The sequence below is a fragment of the Lygodium microphyllum genome, chromosome 6, assembly GCF_053477565.2.
Source record: "Lygodium microphyllum isolate KBCC chromosome 6, Lygodium_microphyllum_v1.1.10, whole genome shotgun sequence".
Lineage (NCBI taxonomy): Eukaryota > Viridiplantae > Streptophyta > Polypodiopsida > Schizaeales > Lygodiaceae > Lygodium > Lygodium microphyllum.
This window is the reverse complement of record NC_141140.1, coordinates 111,154,813-111,181,269: the sequence shown is the minus strand read 5'-3', so window position 1 is coordinate 111,181,269 and position 26,457 is coordinate 111,154,813. Positions and strand designations below refer to the sequence as shown.

At 44.2% G+C, this 26,457-nt stretch overlaps 1 protein-coding gene across 2 annotated transcripts in view; it reads right to left on the bottom strand.

Annotated features, from left to right (window-relative positions):
- LOC148034969 (tRNA dimethylallyltransferase 2-like) overlaps window positions 1–26,457 on the bottom strand; it is a 111,428-nt gene that overhangs the window by 71,714 nt on the left and 13,257 nt on the right. For both annotated transcript variants that reach the window (XR_015691136.1, XM_087679883.1), the window contains exon 2: window positions 4,291–4,345. Coding sequence is in view for 1 of the 2 variants with exons in the window: in XM_087679883.1 (XP_087536009.1) it covers window positions 4,291–4,345 (55 nt within the window). In the remaining variant the exon portion in view is untranslated. The remainder of the gene's footprint in view (window positions 1–4,290; window positions 4,346–26,457) is intronic.

The window sequence follows — 26,457 nt, the reverse complement described above, 5'->3', positions numbered from 1 at the left end:
GTCAAGAGTCGAAAGAAGGGAAAAGCAAAGAAGGGAGAAGGAAGAAGAGAAGAGGAGAAGAATGGAGAACTTGAAACTTAGAGAAGAAGGAAGAAGAAAGAAGGAAGAAGAGAAGGGAGAAGTGAAGAGAAGGAAGAGAAAGAAGAGAAGGACGAAGGAAGAAGAGAGGTTGGAGGCGCAAGGAGACAAGGGGACTAGCGGCTAGCCACTGACGCGGGGCTTGGAAACGAGCGGACTGGTCACTAGGGGCCGTTGCAAGGAAGCGGAACAAGAGGCGGACCAGACATGAGGCGGGCGGGAACGTGCAGATGATCGGGCGGGAGCAACAGGCAGGCCAAAGGTAAGTGGGTGCTACGTGGCATTCCATGTCCCGTTTCAGACAGGGAATGCAGCAGGGAACGTTGCGTTCCCTGTCTGAAACGGGATAGGGAACGTTCAATAAATTTGCAACACGTCCCATGACGTCCCATGCTGAGGACGGCAATTCCATGTTCCAGGGGGCCGTTCCGGCCGTTTCATGTTTCTATGACTGAGAAGTTGTTTCCTACGCGAACCCGCCCGGCTACAGGAGCTCGAGTACAGAAAATATCCTCTATAGGAGTCATGTGATGTGTAGCTCCACTGTCAATAATCCAAACAGATACTGATGTGCTCGGCTGTGACAAGTGGACTTCTGCGGTAACCTCGTCAGGAGGCAACTCAGATGTGGACGAAACTTGCATCGGATGTCTCTACGAAGACGATGTGGGCCTGTGCACACTAGTCAAACAAGCCCTCTGGAGTTGAGAACGTTGTCTACTGAGATGGCTAACCAATAATGTAGGTCTGACCTTTCCACTCTCCCTTGCCATCACCTTACCTCCCCTGAGAGGGGCGTGAAGGAAACTGCTAGGGTTTGCACTGAGGACACACAAAGTGTATGACCACGACAGAAACACAAAGAGATAGACACAGACACAGAGGGCAAAACTCAAACCCTAAACGCAAAACTCAAACCTCAAACACAAAAACTCAAACACAAACAGAAGAAGGGAGAGAGAGAACACAACTTTGAAGTGAATAAATGCTGTAAATGAATGTAAGAGTGTACAGTGTGCTCAAGGGCAAAGCAATGTCAAAGTGTGACGTCCATCGAAGACGGATCCCAAGTCTGTGACCACCACTCGGAGTGTAGAAGTGCTGAATAGTGAATGGCAACAGGAGTCCACTTCCATTTTCCCAGAAAGCAGGTTGAGCTAGGCACCATCCGCCTAGAGCATCCGACAATTTTGCAGATATTTTGACCAAAGGAGTCAACAGTGGTTCTTCAGTACCTGTTATCCAAGATCGGTTTGGATACACCCTCCTCTACTTCCTCAGCTTGACGGGGAGAGGATGCTTCCCTCTTGCTTTCCCTTCCAGTTTGAGAGGAGACGGCTTCTACTCTTGATAGTGACAATGATGATGCTTACAGTTTTTTAGACATTCATTCTTTTGTATTGTATTATGGACATTTGTAACTTCATCGGCACTGTCAGGATGATATGATTGTAAAAGGGCGCTTGGGTAAGTGAACAATTCCCTTGCGAGGGCACTATCCAAGTGGCACCGTTGCATTGCATCTTGCGGGAGTATGACATCTTGCATTGCCTTTTGCATTACCCCATGCATTGGCATTCTGTTCATGTAAACATATAACTATGCGCATTTATCCCTTTTCGGTCTTTTGGAATGGTCGACTCTAGATCCACCATATTCATGGTATTACCCATGGCACTCTCCAAGGCTGTTTTGCCCTTAGTTTGCTTGCTTGCTTTGCTTGTCTTGCTTGCTTCACTTATTTGCTATACCCACAGCCATTTTCCTTCTTCACTGGCACCCAGCAATGGTAGGGATAGTATGCTTGTTTTGTGAAGGTCTTGGGTTTGACCATCATTTATCATTCTCTCATTTGGGGCACAAATACTCAATAGGACAAAAACTTATTTGAACCCCAGACTTAATGCCAAATTAATTTTAAGAAACAAACAAACAAACAAACAACACTAATTTTAAAAAAATCCATAGTTGATTTCATCCACCTTTGTAGGGCTTGGTAGGCCACTGGGCAGCCGACGTGCACCCTTTGTCCGATGCCCTATCCTCTTTGGGGTGATCACTTGGGCTCCCTTGGTAAGATTGCCATCGCCTCTGTAGTCTTAGTAGGCCACTAGGAAGCCGACACACACCCTTTGTCCGATGCTCTAGCTGCTTTGGGGTGGGACGCCTTGGGATAAAAGATCTTTGTCATGGCCTTGTAGTTGGACCTGAGAGGGGATGACAAGCTAAAAATGAATTAGCTTTACTTAAACAGCTCCAAAACTTGCTTAATTAATGAAGAAACCTAGCTTATTTAAAAGAAACGCGATCCTAGAGAGTTTCTGTGTCCCATAAGCACAAACCCACTTGGAAAGGCCCAAACTTTCTATAAATACTGCGGTGCAACAATGAGAGTTGCATTGCCTTGGCTCGGAATCCCATATTCCATGCCCAGATGAAACACATAGAGATCCAATATCACTTCATCAGGGAGTAGCTTCCGGATGCGACCATCGATGTGGAGTACCGTAAGATTGAAGACAATCTTGCAGATTTGTTTACGAAAGCGCTTCCCCACGCTTTACTTCATCGACATTCCAGATCCCTCCATCTACTACCTTGTCCAAGATCTGAGAGGGGGTGTTGAGAGTCATCTCCTGCCACGTCAACAGTGCCACGTGGCAGTTTTGCCATGGGCAGCTGTCGGACTGTCTGACTGCAGTCGACCTGATTATTTCAGGTATTTTTCAGGTATTCTTTTCAGCCTTTATAAGGCTGAGTTTCTAGCAGTCTTGGACAATTTGTATCTGACAGATTTCAGCCTGCTGGTGACGGAGACTACACTCGGGGCTGACGGAGATCGAGGTCCTCAAGGTGGAGACATACGCAGATATTTTCTCTGCACCCGTGTATAATTCTGCATCCTTATACAGCATTCTTCACTGCAAATTTTGTGTTTCACTGTCTCTTTCTCTCTCTCTCTTCTCTCTCTGTTCACTCTTTGTCACGGTCATTCGCTTCCACATTGCTTCACTCTGACACATGATTGCTTGGTTGGCTGCACGCAATCCCTTCCTGCAATCCACCCCAGGTGTGAGCAGAGGCAACCCAAGGAGTTATTACCAATCTTTCCTTTGGCACAGTGGAGAAGCCACTGGATAGGGAGAGTGTCTTTCATTTGTTATTGTTGTTTGCCAGTTGTAGGAAGAGGTCTGCTTTACTGCTGATAGCAGTCTTCGTTTGCTCAGTTGGCTAGCAGGCTAGATGATGGTCAAGAGACCTCAAGCAGGTATGCATAGGCAACCCTGAAAGGGCAGATCAACCCCAAGCAAGCCCCTATGAGCAGCCAGGCTCAAGTAGGCATAAACCCCGAAAGAGCAGATTGGCCCCAAGCAAGCCCCTATGAGCAGCTAGGCCAGTCCAGAGACAAAGGCAGCATGACAGGTGATACCCCCTTATCGGTTTGAATTGATTCCTCTTTGGGCAGCCCACCAGCATTCGCTAGCCCACACCATGGGACATGCACGAAGGGTCACCTATCTGTCAGAATCCATGCACAAAGGGTCACCCAACTGCTAGAATCCATGCGCAAAGGTTGCCTCACAGTCAAAATCATGCACAAAGGGTTGTCTTACAATGTTGCCTGCTGGACATGGGCAATTAGCACCCCCATTCATATGTGTGTGGGCCCTTGACCTAATCAACCCCCTCTAGACACTTGTACAACTGTCGCCTACATCAACAACTGTGTGTTTTGCTGTTTCGAGGTCTTCAGGAGCTGCCACTACTGCACTTTCTGTTACGACAGGCCACCTTGCTAATCGCCTGCTTGTTGGAGACATCCGGCTGCTGACATAAAATTAGAGCTCATAGCCTACTATGACTCTTCAAAATACCAAGAACCCACAAACTAGAAGAAAACTAACTTTTTAATGGAGGGTTCTCTTCTTATAAAACTAGTTGTCATGCACATAGCATTATTCTACTTGCCTGATGTTAGTAAAAACAAGCTGCTGCAAAGAGCAAATGAAATGATCAATGCACTAATTTAGAATGCTTACATGGCCATCTTCTTTGTATTTCTTGGCATTGGAAAATAGGATGCACCCTTTAATTTTTATTGCTCATCCATTCTAGACAACTTCAGACCCACATTGAGTGCACACTAACTCATTAGATCAAAACTAAATATTTTCTTTCTAAGAACCTAGCTAATAATCCGCCGTTTCTTACCTCTCCTCTCGTCTATTGGAACTTTGTTTGTCAATATGTCCAAGCCCTTGTAAACCTGCAAATAACCGCACATAATATTTATACCCCAAATGAATGAAAGCTTCATTACCATTGGAAACTCCAACATTCAAGATTTCATAACCTTAACTAGTGGGGTGAGGACTGATGGTATTCAGCAAACAAAATGCTTCTTTTAAGGTTGTTACAGCACCAAAACATTTATTTTCTCATCCCATCTTTTGGTACATAACCTCACCTTTCATTTGAGACTTTGTATGTTTTAAAATGACAATGTTGAAATCAATGAGGAACAATGTGAGTGAATAGGAAATGAATAGAAGCAAGAAAATACAAAACATAAACATTGATACAATGAACTATAAGAGGAGAACACAAGAACTCAAAGGGCAAATGAGAAATGGGCAATGGAAACCACAACTTAAAGCATGAGAATGATCACTACAACCGACATGGGTATAGCAAATGTGATGACCAGCAACGCCTCTACTCTCCTCTCTTTAGGTGGTGTGATCGGATATGAATAACAGTGGAGTGCAAATATATGGTGCATGAAGAGCCAACCAAAACAAACAGGTCACCCACAATACATGCACCCTAGCTGAAACCAGCCTTCCTTCCGTGGATGGGTGGTAAATCCCAATTACAACTTAATTACAGCAGCAAACAATTAATGTAAATCTGAAAATACAAATTTACCTACTGATCTTGGACAATGCACATCCGATTGGCCCCAAAATTGGCACCCCTTTTGGTATTTCTTTAGCTTTATTGAAGAAACAATTGATTTACAATGGGATTCTCCCGATCCCCTTCGCAATCCAAACTCCCCTTACTGTCCAAAGTGACCACCAAGTCTTCAATCTGATTTTCCCCTTCATTCGGGCACTTAATTGGCCTTCACCCACTTCATAGACGATGGAAATGCCGCAAATTCAATGGTTGGCTAGTCCTCCACCTGAATTCAGCTGAAATGCACCTTCAACCCTGAAAATTTCAAGTCTTGGAGCTTCCCATTTTTGGCATGCTTCCCAAAGCTGTTGCTAAACCCTAATTTCTACTGTAAATTAGGGTTTACAACAGAGAAATTTGCAATTTCTTAGCCTGCAAGGGTCGAAATGTTGAGATCTTCAGAGCAAGGCTGTGAAATGGCTACGAGATGAGAGAGAAAGCCGTAGAGAGAGAAAATTCAGAGTTTTCTCGCGAAGAATGACTGAAAATCAGTCAAATGCAGCTGCTGCCCTGCCACAACAGCTTGTAGATGCAAAGAACTGAAGAAACTTTAGTCATTTACTGTTGCTGCCCTCTCTCAACAGCCTGTAGATGCTGTCACCTGCTATTGATTGGTCTTCTCCTACCCCTGGCTGCCTTAGAAGGTCCTCCAATGCCTACAAATCAGACCAGCAGCATCTCCTCCCTCTCTTTTGCAAGCTGAATAAACTAAAAATGTCTCTCCAACCTCTAAAGACGTTTTTCAGCCTTGCATGGGCATTTTTGACAAGTGGCAACCTTCCCAAATGGTATTCCCAGCATTATCCATAATTAAATGTTAACTTTTAATCTTTAAATATTGAAATTTAATCTAATAATTATTTTGGTACCTTGAAAAATAATCTGACCGGCCAATAATTAAATTGGCTAGGCAACTTCCATTCCCGAGTGTCTCTACACCATCTTTAACCATCAGATTGGTGTTAGGTATCATTAAACGCTACTTCTCTAATGTCACCAACTCACACTTAAGGCCGAATGGATGACCTAGGCCAACAATTGGCACCAGATACCACCAAGTACCTGTGCAACATAACTTATAGCAACTTTTGCCTTTGACATCCCGTGATTTCTTCAGGTTCCGAGCTCGTAAATTTACTTTAATCCCAGTTGCACCTCACATATGCAACATTTACTTAATCATGTGATTAAAAATTAATCCACATGTTAAGTGAGTTTTCAAAAATACATGTTCTCATCACAGCATTATTCATAATTAAATATTAATTTTTAATCTTTAAATACTGAAAAATTAATCTAATAATTATTTCCGTACCATGAAAAATAATCTGACTGACCAGTAATTAAATTGGCTGGGCAAATTCCATTCCCGAGTGTCTTTTCGCCATCTTTGACCATCACATTGGCGTTAGGTACCATTAAACGCCACGTCTCTAGTGTCACCAACTCACACTTATGGCCAAATGGATGACCTATATTAATTTTCAATCTTTAAATACTGAAAATTTAATTTAACAATTATTTTCGTGCCCTAAAAAATAATCTGACTGGCCAGTAATTAAATTGGCTAGGCAACTTCCATTCCCGAGTGTCTTTTCGCCATCTTTGACAATTAGATTGGCGTTAGGTACCATTAAACGCCACGTCTCTAGTGTCACCTACTGACACTTATGGCCAAATGGATGACCTAGACGAACAACTGGCACCACATATAACCAAGTACCTGTGCGGCATAACTTATAGCAACTTTTGCCTATGACATCCCGTGATTTCTTCAGGTCCCGGGCTCGTAAATTTACTTTAACCCCAGTTACACCTCACATATGCAGCATTTACTTAATCATATGATTAAAAATTAATCCACGTGTTAAGTAAGGTTTCAAAAATACATGTCTTCATAACAGTCCCCCCCCTTGAAATCCTTTGCACTACCAAATGCATCAAAAGTAAAGTACTACACTGGAATTTCCATAGGGCATCATAGTCAACACAACATTGTGCACTGTTATTCAACCATTGCTATGCCAACATATGCTGAAAATTATATAACATAGCATAAGACTCACAAATAATCTCAAAAACATTTCCAAATTATCATGTAACATGTCCATTTCTCATGAGCTCAACTCATCTGGCAAAACCAAACCATAGTATAGCAAAAACCAAGCATAAACCATGGCTAAAACATCAATGGCATCATAACATATGTTGTTGTCCATGGAACTAGGTGTAAACCATTGAAAATTGAGGATAATCTAATCATAAACTGATCACCTGCTGATCTGAGAACTAATCACAAACTGCTACAAATGTGATCCCAAACTTATCACAAACTAATTGCAAAAACTGACCATAAAGTGACCATAAACGATTCTCAAGCTGATCAAAAACTAAGCCGAAACTGATCAAAATTTTTGTCTCAAAATTGAGACAAAATTCATGCTAAATTGATCATAAGCTGATGCAAAAGTATAGTTTCAGTGCTCGAGTAAAAACTTATACTCATTTGCATATATCTCACAGTGACTAGTACACTAAGTAGTGATCTCATGGCAAATATACTATCAGTGCAGTACCTTGGATGCATGCTGAATACATCCGAGATCCACTACATATAAGAGCTGTCCATAATTGGAGGAGTGGAAGTGCTACCTCCCCCTTGAGCATCAGGCAATACTTCAAACCCTTGCTCTATTGAACTTGATGGAGTCCGAACTAAAGTCGGCTCTAACTGAAAGGCATCTACGTAAAGCTGCAACAACTGAGGATGGTTTGCCAAGTCATCCTCTTCCATCCATTTGGCATCCATTGATGAATAATTAAAAAATTTCACCAAGTATCTCCTAGAAACTTTACCTTTGACCTTTCTTTCCTTATGTGCCAAAATTTACTCAAGTACTAGAATCTCATCCAGCTCCTCAACCTCAGGTTGAATTTCAACAGACATATCCTCTAGCACATCAAAATGAAAAGGCCTCAACAAACCAATATGAAAGGCATTATATATTCGCCAATGTGGAGGTAATTTCAGCCAATATGCCACATCGTTGATCTTCTCCGACACCTGGAAGGGCCCATAGTATCTCATACTCAACTTCGGATACAATCTTTCCCTTCCTTTCATCTTTTTCAGCCTGGCCTTTTCAAAACGCAGCAATACATATTCACCCTCTACAAACTGCAAAGCACGTCTGTGGCAATCAGCTGCCCTCTTTTGCTTTTCTTGCGATCTCTGAAGTGCATATTTTATCTTTACATAAGCTACATCCAAGTTTTCCATATAACAATCAGTCTCAAAGATTTTATCCTTTGTTTGTAGAATAGGTGGTATCTTCTTGCCACCCTCAACTACCTCAAATGGAGCTTTGCCCGTAGAACTATACATTGTGTTGTTGTAAGAAAATTCAACCAAAGGCAAATACTGCTCCCACTATGTCTTGTGGTATGAAGCATAGCACCTCAAAAGATCTAACACTCTGGATTTTGCTTCCTTAGACTGACCATCTGTCTGCGGATGGAAGGAGGATAAGAATTTCAGCATGGTACCCATATTCTTTAACAAGCCCTTCCAAAATAAATTGGTCATCCGAGGGTCTCGATCACTAATGATCGACTCTAGCATACCATGATACTTAAAGATGTCCTGCAAAAACAATAGTGCCATATGATTAGCCTTTATTATCTTCCTCACCGGAATGAAATGGGCTTGTTTGCTAAACTTGCAAATGATAGTCCATATCCCATCATTCCCTGTAGGTGCCTTAGGAAGCAAAAAAATAAAGTCCATTGCAATGCTCTGGCAAGGTCTATCTAGAATCGGCAAGGGCTACAATAGACTCGGCATCTTTTGTCTATCATGATTTACCTTCTGGCATACGTTGCATGTCTTAACGAATTGTTCTACATAATGCCTCAAAGCTAGCCAATAAAAGAAATGCTCCAGTGCCTTGGCCGTGGCATCAATACCTCTATGTTCTACATACGGAGGAACATGACTTTCAGTGATAACTCTAGGCCTTAACTACTTTGTGACACATAGTCGTCCAAGCATCATCAGAAATCCATCTCTTAGCACAAAGTGTTCATGCCTTTGGCCATTGCAAAGCTGATCATAAACATTAGCAAAGTCTGAATCAACAGCATATTGCTCTTTCGTGGCATCCAACTCAGTGTGATAAACCATGCTAACAACTAACAACTGAGATTTACGTGACAGTGCATCACTTTTCTCACTCTTTCTCTACGATTTATTCCTCTTTCCAACCCTATTTTTAGATCTACCCTGATTTTCAGCTTTATTTTCAGATCTACCCTTTTTCTCAGCCTTTTCTGTTGAGCTAAAATATGCATTACTTGCTGATTAGCCTTTAAACAGCCCCAAAACACACTAAAAATGCTCTTTTAGAGTAAAACCCTAAAACAAGGAGCGGTTCAAGAGAGTTCAGTGGAAACCCTAAAACGGAAAGCGGTTCGAGAGAGTTTAGTGGAAACCCTAATTTTTGGGGCGCCCTTCCACATCTATAAATAGACAGGCTGCCCCCATTCAGCGATCATCCTTGTTTGCAGGTTACACCAGCCCACACACCCTCTACTGCTGTTGGCGCCCAGTTTCCAGCCTGCAGCCCGCCTCCATCTGCTGTCCAGCCATCATCGACTGCAGCCACATCATCTTCAGCCTATCCATTGCTATAGGCGACAGCTCTCAACTGCTGGCGACTGCTCCAAACTGTCCCAGACTACTGTTCAGCCTGCTGTCCATCATCTCCAGGGTCAGCCAGCCTGCATTTTCAGCATTGCAGGCCCTTACACTCTCAGACATTGTTTCGGCCTGCTGTTTACAGCAGACTGTGCACAGTTTCCAGCCCCCGATCGGTGGTACACTGCTGCGTTTACCGATTTCCAGCCTCCAGACTGCTGCGTTTTGGTGACCAGCCTACTGCCATTCACTATTCAGCACTCCTACACTCCAATTGGTAGTCACAGACTTGGGATCCGTCTTCGGTGGACGTCACACTCTGACATTGCTCTGCCCTTGAGCACACTGTACACTCTTACATTCATTTACAGCATTCATTCACTTCAGAGTTGTATTCTCTCTCTCCCTTCTTCTGTTTGTGTTTGAGTTTTTGTGTTTGAGTTTTGAGTTTTGCGTTTAAGATTTGAGTTTTCAGTTTTGCGTTTAGGGTTTGAGTTTTGCCCTCTGTGTCTGTGTCTGTGTCTTTGTGTTTTTGTCGTGGTCGTACACTCTGTGCGTCCTCAGTGCAAACCCTAGCAATCTTCTTAACATTTTCCTCTTTGACATATGACTTGGCATCATCATCGTGGAATCCTGCATCCTTGTGTCGGCTATAGTAGCAGTTTCTATAAGCTGAGACATGCTGAAAATAGTGGACTTAATGCAAAAATCCCAAATACCCTTCGGCAAACCACAAATATACTTCTCCACCTACTCATGGAGGGGTACTGTGCGACAAAAAGTAACTGGCAAGAATGCATCCCAAAACTTCTTATTAAACTGATCCAAGTTCTTGTAGTCTTTGGAATTCAATTGATTCCAAGCTGTCATAATGTCTACTTCAAAGGTACTTGTTAACCAATTTGAAGCAAAAATTTGCTTGAACTGGACCCAAGTGGTAGGTGACTTCCCTTGAATAAGAAGTGTAGTCCACCACTGCAATGCATTTCCCTTCAAAAATGTGGTTGTCTTGCGTATCTTAGATGCCTCTGTGAAGTTGCCTCCAGAATAGGCTGCATCAAACTGCTGAATAAAAACAAGTGCTTTCAGCCTATCTTGTGCACCACTGAAAGGCTCAAACTTCACACTTTTGCCACCTTCATCATAGTCCTTCGAGGACCTATGGGAGTTAAGTTATCATAAATGGGCTGCTGCAAAAAGGGTACATTGGCTGTATTTACATAAAAACCAGCACTATCTAAAGCACCTACATGACCAGCACCAAATCCTTGTGCTCCAACAGTCCCTGGGGGTGCCAATACATATCCATATGGCCCGCTTTGTGCCCCAAGCATCATGCCTATGCTACCATACATGGGGTTTAGGCATTCCACTTGCATTACTCGGATACATTGGGTGTTGTGAGCCATGCATTGGCTGCTGCATACCATAGGGATTTGTGTCATTCCCGTATACGGTGCCTGTCCAATCATAGCATGAGAAATGGTTCCACCACCAAAGTATTCTTGTTGTCCCATGCTTGCATGTGCATAATTGCCTTGCTGCCCATGTTCCCATGGCTTGTCACTACCAAGTTAGCCATGCATTTGCACTTGCTGCCCCACGGATACCAACTATTTGTCCTCACCAAGCATTTTGGGCTCTTCTAAAAAAGACTTAGGCATTTTCTTCGGTTCTTGTGGCTGTCCCAAAGCTGTAGAAGGTGTCTTCTTCTCTTTGCCTTTGTTGTCTTTCTGTGGAGCATTCAAAAATCGGGTAAATTAAGGATCCTTTGCCAATTCAGCAAAAGATATTTGCTACTGTCATCATCCGATTCTTGAACTGGTCATCAAATTCCTCTTCACTTTGCTGGTCATCAGCCTCCTTATGCCCTGAAGGCCATGCATCTTGCCCAACAACAACATTTTCAGCTTGTTGTCCATAATCTAAGCCTTGTCCAAGGTCAAGCATTGCATTTCCTTCATTTCCATGTGAACGTTCATACTGAGAGGTATCATCATTGCTTGAGTCCATCTCACTGTATGAAGACATATTGCTGTAATTTCTCAGCTGTCAGTAAAAATCAGCACTAGCACAAAGCTTTGACTCACAATCAGGTGCCTCACGCCCACCAAATCAAGGAATTGAGTGGTGTCCCAGCAACGGAACCATGTAACCAGCCTTCCTTCCATGGATGGGTGGTAAATCCCCGATTACAACTTAATTATAGCAGCAAACAATTAATGCAAATCTGAAAATACAAATTTACCTACTGATCTTGGACAATGCACATCCAAGTGGCACCCCTTTTGGTATTTCTTTAGATTTATTGAAGAAAAAGTCGATTTACAATGGGATTCTCCCGAGCCCCTTCGCAATCCAAACTCCCCTTGCTGTCCAAAGTGACCAACAAGTCTTCAATCTGATTTGCCCCTTGATTAGGGCACTTAATTGGCCTTCACCCACTTCATAGACGATGGAAATGCCCCAAATTCAATGGCTGGCTAGTCCTCCACCTGAATTTAGCTGAAATTCGCCTTCAATCCTGAAAAATCCAAGTCTTGGAGCTTTTCATTTTTGGCACGCTTCCCGAGGCTGCTACTAAACCCTAATTTTTACTGTAAATTAGAATTTACAGCAGAGAAATTTGCAATTTCTCAGCCTCCAAGGGTCCAAATGCTGAGATCTTCAGAGCAAGGCTGTGAAATGGTTGGGAGATGAGAGAGAAAAATGCAAAGAAAGAAAATTCAGAGTTTTGTCATAAAGAATAACTGAAAATCAGTCAAATGCAGCTGTTGCCCTACCACAACAGCTTGTAGATGCAAAGAACTAACGAAAATCAGTCATTTACTACTGCTGCCCTCTCTCAACAACTTGTAGATGCTGTCACCTGCTGTTGATTGGTCTTTTCCTACCCCTGACTGCCTCAGAAGATCCTCCAATGCCTGCAAATCAAACCAACAGTATCTCCTCCCTCTCTTTTACAGGCTGAATACACTAAAAATGCCTTTCTCTAGCCTCTAAAGACGTTTTTCAATCTTGCATGGGCAATTTTGACAAGTTGCAACCTTTCCAAATGGTATTTCCAACATCATCCATAATTAAATATTAATTTTCAGTCTTTAAATACTGAAAATTAATCTAATAATTATTTCGGTCCCCTAAAAAGTAATTTGACTGGCCAATAATTAATTTGGCCAGGCAACTTCCATTTCGGAGTGTCTCTGCGCCATCTTTGACCATCAGATTGGCCTTAGGTACCATTAAACGCCACTTCTCTAGTGTCACCAAACTGACACTTATGGCCAAATAGATGACCTAGGCCAACAACTGGCACTAGATAACACCAAGTACCTAGCAACTTTTGCCTTTGACATCCCGTGATTTCTTCGGGTCTTGGGCTCGTAAATGTACTTTAACCCCAGTGGCACCTCACATGTGCAACATTTACTTAATCATATGATTAAAAATTAATCTACATGTTAGGTGAGGTTTCAAAAATACACTACCCTACACCACTGAGTCATAGCCGTCTTCTGAGATTAAGTATGGACAATTTCCACTTTCCTTAATGGCTAATTCTCCTTTGACTCTTTTAGCCAAGGGGTATCAAGTCTTCGTTCATCATCAAATTACATCTTGGTTTACGACACGACACAAAGACCGACATCAAATCCTCCTCCTTTGGCATCAATATCCACAGGTTAATAGGGTGTCTCTGACATCGGCCTCCCTTCCCTATTGTATTGCATTATCATCATCGTCGTCATCATCATCATCATTGTAAAAGAGCACTTGCGCAAGTGAATAATTTCTCCACAAGGGGCACTATGTAAGTTGCACCTTGCTACATGCACATTCTCATCATATAGCACTCATTCTATGCATTTCATTCTATAGAGCACCCTTGAGTAGATCCTCGGTTGTCTCCACCAACAAATCTATTACCACATTCCCTTTATGGAAAATTTAGTCTTGTCGTCCAAGAAGGAGCAAACAATAATGAATACACACAATGAATGGCACTTCTCCTTATCCAACGCTAGACATAGCTTCTATGACTTCTGTGCCTCGGGAAAACAAAAGTCTCTACCTGTTGAATTTGATTCATTTGTTCTATTTGTTCACTTCACTAAGAAAGAAAACAAATCAAAAAGCTTTTATTGTTACATCTTCGATTTGAGGAATTTCTGAGATGCATATCCCTAAAGAGTCAAAGTTACTGGCACTCAATATCTCGAGTGACTTATGTGAAGAAATGCTTTAAACGCAAAAAGCACAAAACCAATCATATGACAAATCACAGACTAAAAAACTCAAAACAAGGTTAGAGTTAGGGTTAGGATAGCTGAGAGACAATGAACACAATGAATAATAAAGTGAATGAATAATGAATATACAGTGCTCATGCAGCAAACACACTATGCAGTGAATTTAAATCTCGAACTCTCGTATCTCTAGGATCAAGGCAAAGGTTATGAGCTATAGAGTGTGTGGTACTCCGAATGAATCCCGAATCACAACAAAGACAGTCTCCGTGTGTTGAACACCAGCAAATGCGGCTAAGGAAGGCTTGATCCGATGCAAACTACAGTGTGCAAGGGGAGAAATACTAAAAACGCAGGTACTTGAGAGAGAAAACTTGAATGACAGTTATTAGGTGCAAGTGTAGTAGACAAAGGTGAGAGAATGTCATGACAATAGCCAAAAACTGAAAACGCAGCATTCAGAGAAGAGAGAAGATTAGGGTGACAATTCCAAGCTGATGGCGACAGCACCAGATGCTTACATCACCATCAAACGCAATAGCAAACTATAGATGACAGCCCTCGGCAACTTAGCAGAGACTGCAAACAAGTGGGCGAAGGCTAGAATCAAGCGTCAACTAGTAGCAGATGGCTAAGGAAAGCTCTGACCACGATATCCTTCACGAACAGGATGTGGACAGTAGAGATATGGCTCTTGAAACCTGCAAAAACGAGATTAAGAAAGAGTAGTGGACTGCATGCCTATTATAGAAAACTTGGAGCACCAAATTATGGTTTTTCATATAAGACATAGTAACTCTCAAGGATCGTGTTTCTTTTTAAAATAAGAGATTTTCTTCATTAATTAAGTGTGTTTAGAGGTTGTTTAAGTCAGGCTAATGCATTTTTAGCTCAACACCATCTCTCGAGCCCAAAACTGAGCTTTGAGAAATAAGCCCTTAATGTTTGTTTTCTTTTATCCCATGGCGTCCCACCCCAAAGCAATCAGGGCATCGGGCAAAGGGTGCATGTTGGCTGCCCAATGACCAACCAAGACTATAGAGGCGATGATTATGTTACCAAGGGAGCCCAAGTGATCACCCTAGAGAGGCCAGGGCATCGCACCAAGGGCTGCCCAATGACCAACCAAGACTGTAGAGGCGATGATTATGTTACCAAGGGAGCCCAAGTGATCACCCCAGAGAGGCCACTAAGTCGTGCAAAAGCAAATTCAATTAGCAATGGATTTTTTTTAAAGGGCTCCTAGTGTGATTTGTTCAAAAGATTTAGCATTAAGTGATTATTTTAAATATGTTTTCATCCCATTGAGTCATTGTGCCCCGAAGGATGGAAAAATAAGAATAGATAGTTTCACTACCTTCATAAAACAAGCAAAACAATCCCACACACTACTAGAATAAGTGCCTAGGGACTCTTATATGTGTGTGTATGTGTGTGTGTAAATCATATGGAGAATATGTGAAGAGAAAGGCAAGACAGATAAGCAAGCAAAACAACCAAAGCCAGTATGTAAGCATAGAAAAAAAAATTACCTATTGGAGACTACCATATGCAATGCCACGAGTATGGTGGATCCACAGTCGACCACTCCAAGGTTGACCGAAAAGAGATAAATGCACACAGATACATGTTTACATAAACAGAATGTTGAAGCATGGGAAATGCAAAGGAAAATGAAATTTTTATGCTCGTGTAAAATGCAATACAACAGTGCTACTTGGAGAATACCCTCGTATGGAAATTGTTCACTTGCCTAAGCACCCTTTTACAATCATGTCATCTTAACAGTGCGGATGAAGTTACAAATGTCTATAATAGAGAACACATACCCTCTCCCCATCAATTTGAAGAAGTAGAGAAGGATATACCCAAGCCGATCTGCGATAAAAGGTATTGTAGAACCGGCTTATTGACCACCTTGATCAAAATGTCTGCAAAATTATCACTTGACGGCAAAAAATCTAGGTAAATGGTGCTTAAGCTTAACCTACTCTCTGGTGAAGTGGTAGTGAACCGCCACGTGCTGTGTCCGAGGAGTAATAATAGAATTACCCATAAGAGCAACGGCACTCTGGCTGTCACAATAGACAACTATTGGCACCTCACAAGAAAATTGTAATGCATCCAACAAGTTCCTCATATAGATAGCCTCAGTAGTATCATCAAAGAGAGCCCGATAGTCTACCTCGGCCGTAGAAGCCACCGCAGTCTCTTGCTTACGGCTAGCCCAAGAGATGACTGTCGTGTCCAAGGTATAGAGGAAGCCTTCGTGGGAACATTGGATGTTACAATCACCTACCTAGTCAGAATCAGTGTATCTCTACAAGCATAAACCATAACCATAAGATAGTCCGTAATTATAGGTACATCGTAATACATGAAGACGAGCAATCCAATGAGACATTCTAGATGCATTAAAATACTTACTAAGCAAACTAACTGAGAATGCAAGGTCTGATCTAGTATAAATTAACTAGAGTAACTTCTCTACAATAGAACGATAAGTATAAGCATCAAAAGACTGACCCAAGATATCTTGTGTATATAGACAGTGGAGTCTAGATGCGTAGCCATTGGCTGTGTCTGATCAGTGCAATACTATCTTGCTAGCTTTAGAGAGTACTTTTGTTGTGACAAAAAGATACGTCCCTCGGATCTAACAATCTCCATCCCCAAGAAATAAGACAATAATTCTAAGTCTATCATCTTAAATGTAGCGCAAAGTTATGCCTTAAGTTCTATGAGAGCCACAGAATCTAAGCCAATGAGTAATATATCATCAACATACATCAAGATATAGCTAACCCCAGCGCTAGTGGTTCACATGTATAGATTTAGATTATAGGGGGTAGAATGGTATCCATGAGTCCATAAAAACTCGTCCATCCTGTGGTACCAAGATCTCGGCGCTTGCTTCAGCCCATGAAGAGCTTTCCACAAGTAAAATACTTGGTTAGACCAGCTAGCAGAAGAAAAGCTAAAAGTCTACTCCACATAAACTTTCTTCTCCAAATAACTGTTCAAAAAGACACTTTTGACATCCATCTAATAGATCGGCCAACCATGGTAAGCAACGAGCGCTACCAACAAATGAAATCAATGTCGTGCTTTTGCGTAAAACCTTGCACTACACGGAGAGCCTTGTATTTGTCTAAAGTACCATCAATCTTTAGCTTGGTCCTAAAAATCCACTTCGTTCCAATAACCAATTTGTGACAAGGACGATCCACCAACGTCCCAAGTCCCATTGCGATTAATACTATCCAGTTTCTTCTCCATGGCCTCATGCCACAAAGGATCCTAGAGAGCCTCCAACCAACTGTCTGGCTTAGAACATACAATGTAATCAACTATAAACAGTAGTGTATATGAAACTTGAGGGACGAGCCAAGTAAACCTTCTAGGATCCTTTGGAGTAAATTCGATGGAAGGATCCTTGAATTCCGCATTGTCTCCTAATATCAGCGAGATAATAGGTCTCATGGAGAAGGCCTAGAGTTGAAGTATCTATAGTAAGGTCAGGAGCGAGTAGTAGACCTAGCTTAGTAGGCACGATCTCAAAGGATGTGAGTGAAGGTGAGGACAAAGAGTCCAGTACAGAGAACTACACTATGTCCCTCTCATCAAAGACGACACCCCTCCTAACGATCACCTTGTTCGTCAGAGGATCGAACAAACAACAAACTTTCACTTCAGAAGAATAGCCCAGAAAAATCAAGAGATCAGCTCAAGGGGTTAGCTTTCCTATCTTTGCATCAAGAGTGTGCCTATAAGCATGACTATCGAAAACCCTGAAGTAAGAAATGACAAGCCAAGAGCCAAGGAATGCCTTGTACGAAGTTTGTTTAGAGACCGCCATAGTCGGGTATCGGTTGAGGATGTACACTGATATGTTAACAACCTTGACCCAAAGGAGCTTAAGGAGCTCTGCTACTGCGAACAACATAGAGCGTGCCATATTCACTATGCGGTTCCTACACTCTACGACTTCATTTTGTGTAGGGAAGTTAGTAGAGGTGATCTACAAAGAATACCCTACTCTTGTAGAAACTCAGAAACTCAAAAAACTCATGGGAGGTAGACTCACCACTAGAATCACTCCTCATAGCACCCACACGACGATCATTCTGGTTATGAACCAATAGCAGCAGCCAAGCACTGAAATAAGTAAAAGCATCGGACTTGTGCTTTTGAGCAAGTACACCCATATGTTTCGAGAGAAATCATCCACAATCAAAAAGAAGTACAATGCGCCATTTAAGGTGGCAGCAAATGTGAGACCAAAAGATCTACATGAATAAGCTTAAGGGTTCCGCAGCATGAGTAATAGACTGCTAAGGAAAGGATGTACAATGTTGCTTACCTGGCTGACATGCTTTATAGACCTCTCAGGATAGATGTAGTGTCAGAGTGCAGCGGTGCGGAAGCGTAGGACTGAGAGAGAGAGAACGCAGAGAGAGAAGGGAGAGAAAGAGACAGTGGACAATGAAGATCTGCTGTATAAAGAATGCTGAATACAAAGATATACACGGGTGCAGTGCGCTGGACTGCGTGTCTCCACCTCGACGATGCAACCTGCTGTCCACCTCGAAGTCTGCTGCAGTCTGCACTGTCTGCTGTCTGAAATCTGTGAACAGAGACAGAAATCTGCACGGCACCGGTCTGTAATCTGCGACAGAGAAGAGTAGCCAGACTGCTGGAAACGTCGACTATAAATAGTCGAAAAACTGCCTGAACTGGGGCGCCAGAAAATACCCTGTCGGCTGCATTAAATGCAGCCGACTGACTGTACAGGTCGGACTGCCACGTGGCAGTCCTTCTGCCCTGCCCAGGCTCTGAGAGGGGGTGTTAGAGATCAGATCTCTAACACCCCCTCTGTGCTAGAGATTGCAGTCCGACTGTGCAGTCCGACTGCTGCACAGCGATCTGATCTCTAACACCCCCTCTCAGAGCCTGGGCAGGGCAGAAGCCTGAGGGATCTGGAATGTTGCCGAAGTAGAGCCTGAGGAAGCGCCTTCGTAAACAAATCCGCAAGATTGTCCTCCGTCTTGCAATACTCCACAGTGATGGCCTCATCCAGAAGCTTTTCTCGGATGAAGTGGTACTGAATCTCAATGTGCTTCGTCCGGGCATGAAAAACAGGGTTCCTCGCCAAGGCAATGCAACTCTCATTGTCACATCACAGCAATGTAGGACGAGTCTGGGGGCACCCAAGCTCCTCCAACAATCTCCGAAGCCACACAACCTCGCATGTGGTGGAAGACGCGGCCCGATACTCCGCCTCAGTAGACGAAAGGGCTACCGTGGGCTGCTTCTTGCTACTCCATGAAATAACACCTGTACCCAAAGTAAAGCAGTAACCTGTTGTAGACCGCCTGTGGTCCACGTCACCGGCCCAATCCGAGTCGCTCCAACCTGCAAGTACAAGATCTGACCCATCTGTCCCTGCGGGGTAATGAATCCCCAAATCAGACGTCCCCCTCAGATACCGAAGTATCCTCTAAGCAGCCTGCCAATGCACCGTCTTAGGTTCACTCATGAACCCGGCCAAGAGCCCAACAGCAAAACATAGATCAACCCTCGTGTTGAGAAGCTGAATGAGAAGTGGCCTTCCAGTTCGGATCCATAGGAGTAGAGAGGGCCCGACAATCTTCCATCTCAAAAGACACCAAGAGCTCCTGTACATATCTCTGTTGGGAGAGAAAGATCCCCCTCTGAGACTGATAAATCTCATGGCCTAAAAAGAAATGGAGTAGACCCAAATCCGTCATCTCGAACGTCCGATGTAAAGCTGACTTTGTCTCCTGGACCTGCTGTGCATCATCACCTGTGACAATCAAATCATCAACATATAATACAAACAGCACACAACCATCCTCGGAAGTGTGAACATACAGCTGCGGATCGGCCTTGGACCGCCGATATCCCAACTGAGACTGGAGGAACGAATCAATCTTCTCGTTTCAAGCTCGCGGGGCCTGCTTGAGGCCATACAGGGCCTTCTTCAACCTGTAGACTTTCCCATCTGAAGAACCAAAGCCAGGAGGCTGCTCAACGTAGATCTCCTCCTTCAAATCACCATTCAGGAAGGCCGACTTCACATCCAACTGATAAACAGGCCATCTCCTATGGCCAGCCAAAGCAAGAACAGCTCTAATGGTTGCCATACGAGCTGTAGGGGCAAAGGTGTCATGACAGTCAATCCCTGGGCGCTGGGCAAAACCCTTAGCAACAAGGCGAGCCTTGTGCTTATCCAAAGTACCATCACTGAGATATTTGGTCTTGAAGACCCACTTGACTCCAATCACCTTCTTCTTCGAGGGGCGTGGCACAAGTGACCAAGTGCCATTCCTCTCAATAGCCTCCAACTCAGCTTCCATAGCTTTCTTCCATGGGGCGGACTGTAAAGCCTCCTTCACGGAGGTGGGCTCTCGATCCTGCATAACACGGGACATCAAACAATAATTGGAGCAAACAAGCTCCGAAGAATGCGCTTGGTGCCTCCGTGACCGCCGCGGACCATCCTGCGGTCCCCACTCCTCAGGAACCCCCTCGATCCCTGAATCACGGAGTGTGTCACGGGCCCAGCGAGGAGGAGGCCGAACCTCCCCTCATCGTTCTCCATCAGTAGAAGACTCTGGAATGTCCACCGGTGGTAACTCCTCAGAACGGTCCGGTGGACCAGTAGACTCTGTGTCAGAAACAGAATCATAATCAAAAGGCACGGGCTCCAGTGGAACTGTAGAAGGAGCCCAACTCTCCCCTGGATCTCCAAGAACGGGATGCTCATCACCCGTTGAAGAAGCCGGAACCTCCACAAACCGCACATCACGGCTAGTATATACATCCCGCTTGACGGGATCATACAGTCGGTAGCCTTGGGACTGGGAGCTGTAGCCAACAAATACCTATTTTCGGGAAGCCGCTTCAAATTTATCACGGTGAGCCTTGGGAATGTGAACATAGGTATCACACCCAAAGACGCGAAAGTAAGAAACATCTGGCTTCGTCCCAAAATAAGCCTCAAATGGAGTCATCCCTTCCACGGCCGAAGTAGGGGATCGATTAAGGATGTGGACTGCAGTAGCCACAGCCTCGGCCCACAGAACCTGAGGGGTCTGTCGGTGCTCCATCATGGTGCGCGCCATCTCGATCACACTGCAGTTCTTCCGTTCAAGAATACCATTTTCTTGAGGAGTATTGGTATTGGCAAACTCCTGGTGAATTCCTCTATCTGCACAAAACCGAGCAAATTCATTAGACACAAATTCACCGCCCTTGTCGGATCGCAAGGTCTTCAACTTCCGGCCTGATCGGTTCTCCTCAAAGAGAAGCCAATCCTTGAAGTGCGAGAAAGCTTCTGACTTTAGTGCCAAAAAGTAGGCCCATGTCATCCTGTTGTAGTCATCCACGATCAGCATGAAGTACGAGCTCCCCCGCAGGGACTCATTCCTCATAGGGCCACATAGATCCGTAGATACTAGCTCCATCGGTGAAATAGACCGCCGCGAAGCTGTGTGGGGAATAGCATCTCTATGCTGCTTCCCCCGTATGCAGGAGACACATGGCTGCTGGCTCACCACTATATCCGGCAACCCTCGAACAAGCTGTCCCCGTGACGCCTTCCGAAGATAGTCATAGTTCAGGTGACCAAACCTAGCATGCCATAACTCTGACTGAGACTGTGAGGTAAGAAGAAGAGTAGAGAGGGCAGTGGAAGACTTCAGTTTGTAAATGCCGTTCTCCTCATATCCAGAGGATAGAACCTTCCTCGATTCACGATCAAGGACTCGCACTGTAGAACTATCAAACTCCATCAAAAGACCAAGGGAGCAAATCTTATGGACTGAAAGGAGATGGTACCCTAATCCTGGTACATGCAAAACCTCTGAGGTATGGGTGCCACCTCGTCCATCCGGAATAAGCTGCATCTTACCCCGACCTGCAACAGAAACTGAAGAGCTGTCTCCAATGAGAACCTGCCCACGCGAAGGTCGCAGCTGGGCAACACCATCTGATGAAGGAGTCATGTGCCGTGAGGCACCACTATCAACAATCCACTCTCGAGCTTGGGGAGCCGCCATCGCAGCATCAGAAGCATTCGGTGAAGCGTCCTCAATGACAACTAGATGTAGAAATGCAGCTGATGAGGGTGCAGCCACGGCTCCAGAATCCTTGGCATCCTTCTTCTTGGTGTCCTTCGTGTCTTTGTCAGGGCAATCCTTCTTCCAATGGCCAGTCTTTCCACAAATATGACATGTGGAGTCTTTGTCCTTGTCCTTCTTGGACTTGTTATCCCCCTTCTTCTACTTTTGGTCCTTCCCCTTCTTCTGAGAGGCTTGACCTGTCAACGCCTCCGACTTGGAAGCATTCTGTCCCTTCAACTGTTCCTCTTGGTCCAAGACCATAGGAACCAACTCTTCCCAACGAAGAGTAGACTCTCGCCCCGAAGCAATAAGAGCAGAGTAAAATGTACCGAATCGTGGCGGCAACTGGGACAATAGTGTGATCGCCATGTCTTCGGAGGAAATCGGCTTCCCCGCATTCTGAACCTGCATCTGTAGCTGCCTTAGCTTGTTAATGTGTTCCCTTAGCGAAGAAGACTTATTGACGGACAAGGTCCGCATCTGTACCTCCAAAGAAACCCTCTTCATCAGGGTCATCCGATTGTACATTTGATCAAGCTCCAGCCATATCTCACGAGCCACCGTCAAGTGCTCGATGTGAGCGATCACGGCTGTAGTGCATGATAGAAAGAGAAAGGATCGAATCCTGGCATTCAGTTTGTCCCAATGAGACTGGGCCCTGGCCAACTCCGCACGAGCATCGGAAGAGAGTTTGGACTCATCTCTTACCGAAGGCCGGTCAATATCCTCCTGTACCAACTCCGCCAAATCATAGGACTCAAGGATGGCCAACATCATAACGCGCCAAATGCGGTAGTTGTCGCCGTCGAGCTTCTGATCTGTAGAAAGAGCCGGTAAGACAGGCACCTTCCGGTCCATAATCGCCTGGAACTCCAAGTCCATCTCTGTAGACATCTTCACCTGCAATGCCTTCTCAAACGCAAAAGCAGCCCCCTCTGACTGGGTAAACTCGGCCTGCTAAGGCTCTTCCGCGTCCGGAAGCTTCTTCACCCGCCGGAGGCGATGAAAAAGCAAAACCTGTACTTTTAGGTTGAAAACTCAAACTTCCTCCGCGTCAAACAGCAGTAAACAGCAGCAAATCCACCACCTGTACTCCTTTCCTGTGCGCCCACACTCGTTTCAGCCTTGTTCCAAGGCGCAGCCCTCCTGTCTGCCCTTAAACGCAAAAAACGCAAATTTGTGTCGCGATGGAAACTCCCCTTCAGGTTGATTCTGTGCTCAGTCAGCCCTCAAACACTGCTCTGATACCATGTCAGAGTGCAGCGGTGCGGAAGCGTAGGACTGAGAGAGAGAGAACGCAGAGAGAGAAGGGAGAGAAAGAGACAGTGGACAATGAAGATCTGCTGTATAAAGAATGCTGAATACAAAGATATACACGGGCGCAGTGCGCTGGACTGCGTGTCTCCACCTCGACGATGCGACCTGCTGTCCACCTCGAAGTCTGCTGCAGTCTGCACTGTCTGCTATCTGAAATCTGTGAACAGAGACAGAAATCTGCACGGCACCGGTCTGTAATCTGCGACAGAGAAGAGTAGCCAGACTGCTGGAAACGTCGACTATAAATAGTCGAAAAACTGCCTGAACTGGGGCGCCAGAAAATACCCTGTCGGCTGCATTAAATGCAGCCGATGCAGCCGACTGACTGTACAGGTCGGACTGCCACGTGGCAGTCCGACTGTGCAGTCCGACTGCTGCACAGCGATCTGATCTCTAACATGTAGGTGTGGGAGGCTCTCAACCATCCCCTGACGCGACAGCTCATAAAGAGAGTCGTAGCCCAGATGTCCTAAGCGAAAATGCCAAAGACACTCAGTGTCCATGGGTTCACATGTGGTGGCTAAGGCCTAGAAGCGATGGAACTCCAAATAATCAGTAGTCGGCTCGATAAGAAAGTGTTTCATGCGGTAAAGGCCATTAGGTTGTGCCTTGTCTCGCGCAATCACTAAATCAGTCTAAGAGTCTAGGACCTTGACGATAGTCATACTGAAGAAAACTACTCATCCCAACTGGCAAAACTACTGAACACACAACAAGTTCAACCCAAGCTATGATAGATATCATCCAGCGAAGCGAGATTTTAACCCAAGTCAATGAGAAAATTGACGCAACCCTGGGCCTGAATCTTGGCCGAGGAGTTGTTTCCTATGCAAATACTCCCGGCTATAGCGGCTGAAAAAATGAAAATGTCCACTCCAAGAGTCATGTGATGGGTAGCTCTCTTGTCCACAAGCCAAACAAGTACTCACCTGCTCGGCTATAACGAGTTGACCTCTACAACCATCTCATCGGGAGGCAACTCACAAATGCAACGAGACTCGCATCCAATGTCTCTAAAGAGATTATGTGGGCCTCTACAAACTAGTCAGACAAACCCTCTAGAATTGAGTAGTTTACCGACTGTAATGACTAGTGTGGGTCTAGCCTTGCCACTGCCCCTATTGAGGGTTGCCACTAACCCTACTTCCCCTATTAGGGGTTACTCGACTAGGTTGCAGAGGTCTAATTTTTGAATTTTGGTTGTATGCCTCTTGCCTTAGCTCGACACTCGTCGTCATAGTGGTCAGCCTTTGGACAATGTTGACAATATCTATTCTTTTTAGGTAGATTTTGCCATCCAGATTTAAGAGAAGATTGAGTGTTTCCTTGGGATTCACTAACCATGTTTTGATTTTGATTTTAATTTGAGTTTTATTTGCCCTTGCCCTGCGTAATGCATCGGTTGACACTCAAACTCATAAAATGTGAGCATCTAAGGCTATGAAATCACCTGCTACACAAAATGGAAATATTTTCATGGTAGCTTGTTAAGGAACAAGGTAACCTTATCATCAAAGGACTTGGGAGTCCCAGTGGTTGAGAAGCAAGGAGACGCAGATACTAAACCAACTTGACTTTCAAGTCATCCTTGTCTATGATTTTGAATTTTGGAGCTCATGATCCAAATTGATGCGACGGGTCCTATCCCGCGGGTCCTATCCCAAGCCACATAGCGGTCAGTCAAGTATACCCAACATTGGGATGCTAAGTCAAAATGTTAAAGCTAAGAGTGAAACTCGAGCAACAAGCTCTACATAAGCTCAACAATAGTAGCGAAGGTGTTACGAGCCTTCGATGAGCTGACGACCTCATATGGAACAAGGGCGGTTTTTTAGGATGGGGTTATAACCCCTGTACTAGATTCCATACCAAGAAGTGTAGTTTGACACATTGAAACGAGTTTTGTCATTAAAAGCATTCTTGGCGGATGAGGAACTAGAACCATGAGATGTTTGGGAAGATGGATAGATGGGATAAGATGGAGGATAAGATGGTGATAGTGGTGGTGAAAAAGAAGTAAAAGGCGTAAAGGTGGATAGGCAAAAATTGGATGTTGATGTCCAATGAGTACTGATTGCTGTGGAGGTACCAAAATGGACATAGGTCCATATGATATTGTAGGCGTAGGTGGAGGCACTGAGATACAATAGCCTTGTCCAAATGTCGGCTGGGGCACAACATAATGACCGGATGGTCCACTAGGTAATGCCATAGATGCAAACTGCAATACCAAACAATTCATACTCAAGTATGTCTGGAATGCACTCCCAAAGGGATAGCCCGAAAGTGTGTGTGGGAGGTCGAGCCTCTGTCACAGGTAGATCACCCAGAAACAGGTATATAGAGATCCTAAAGATTGTGCCTAAATGTGCAAAACCCCTCAGTGTGGTATGTGGTGGATAACATGATGCACTTAATGAAAGCGGAAAGAAAGGTGCAGTGGAAGATGAGGGAGGGATAGCTGGGAGCCCAAAAGAATTTGTGATGGATTTTGTTGTGGGAAATATGATTGGTTCCTTTTGTCCATTAAATGTATTAGATAAAGATGCACCTACTCCGTATTGACCATGTGAAATAAAATCATTTGAAGAAAAAGGAATGGCAAGAATACTTATAACTTATTTTTTTAGCTTCTTACCTAGTTTTGAGTTCATAAAGAAATGCACGTCTTCCTCATTACTCACAAACCAAAGCTTGTCTTGAAGAGTCCCTTCTTGATAAGCATCTCCCAATCCAATAGAAAATACAAAATCAATTGGCATAGAATCTGAAATAGTAGGGTTCATACTTGGCATTGGAGAAAAGAAGTACTGTGGAAGTGATGTGTAATCTAAGCCAGGTTCCACTTGCGGATGGTCGGTCTGTAGTGGAGATTCCAAAGTTCCTACAAGATCACTAGTTCTGTAAGGCGTACCTTCAACCTTCTACTGAGCCCTATGCATAAGGATGAGATCATACTCAGTGGCAAAATTTTGATATGATCTCTGGACACCATGGTGGTTTGATGGTT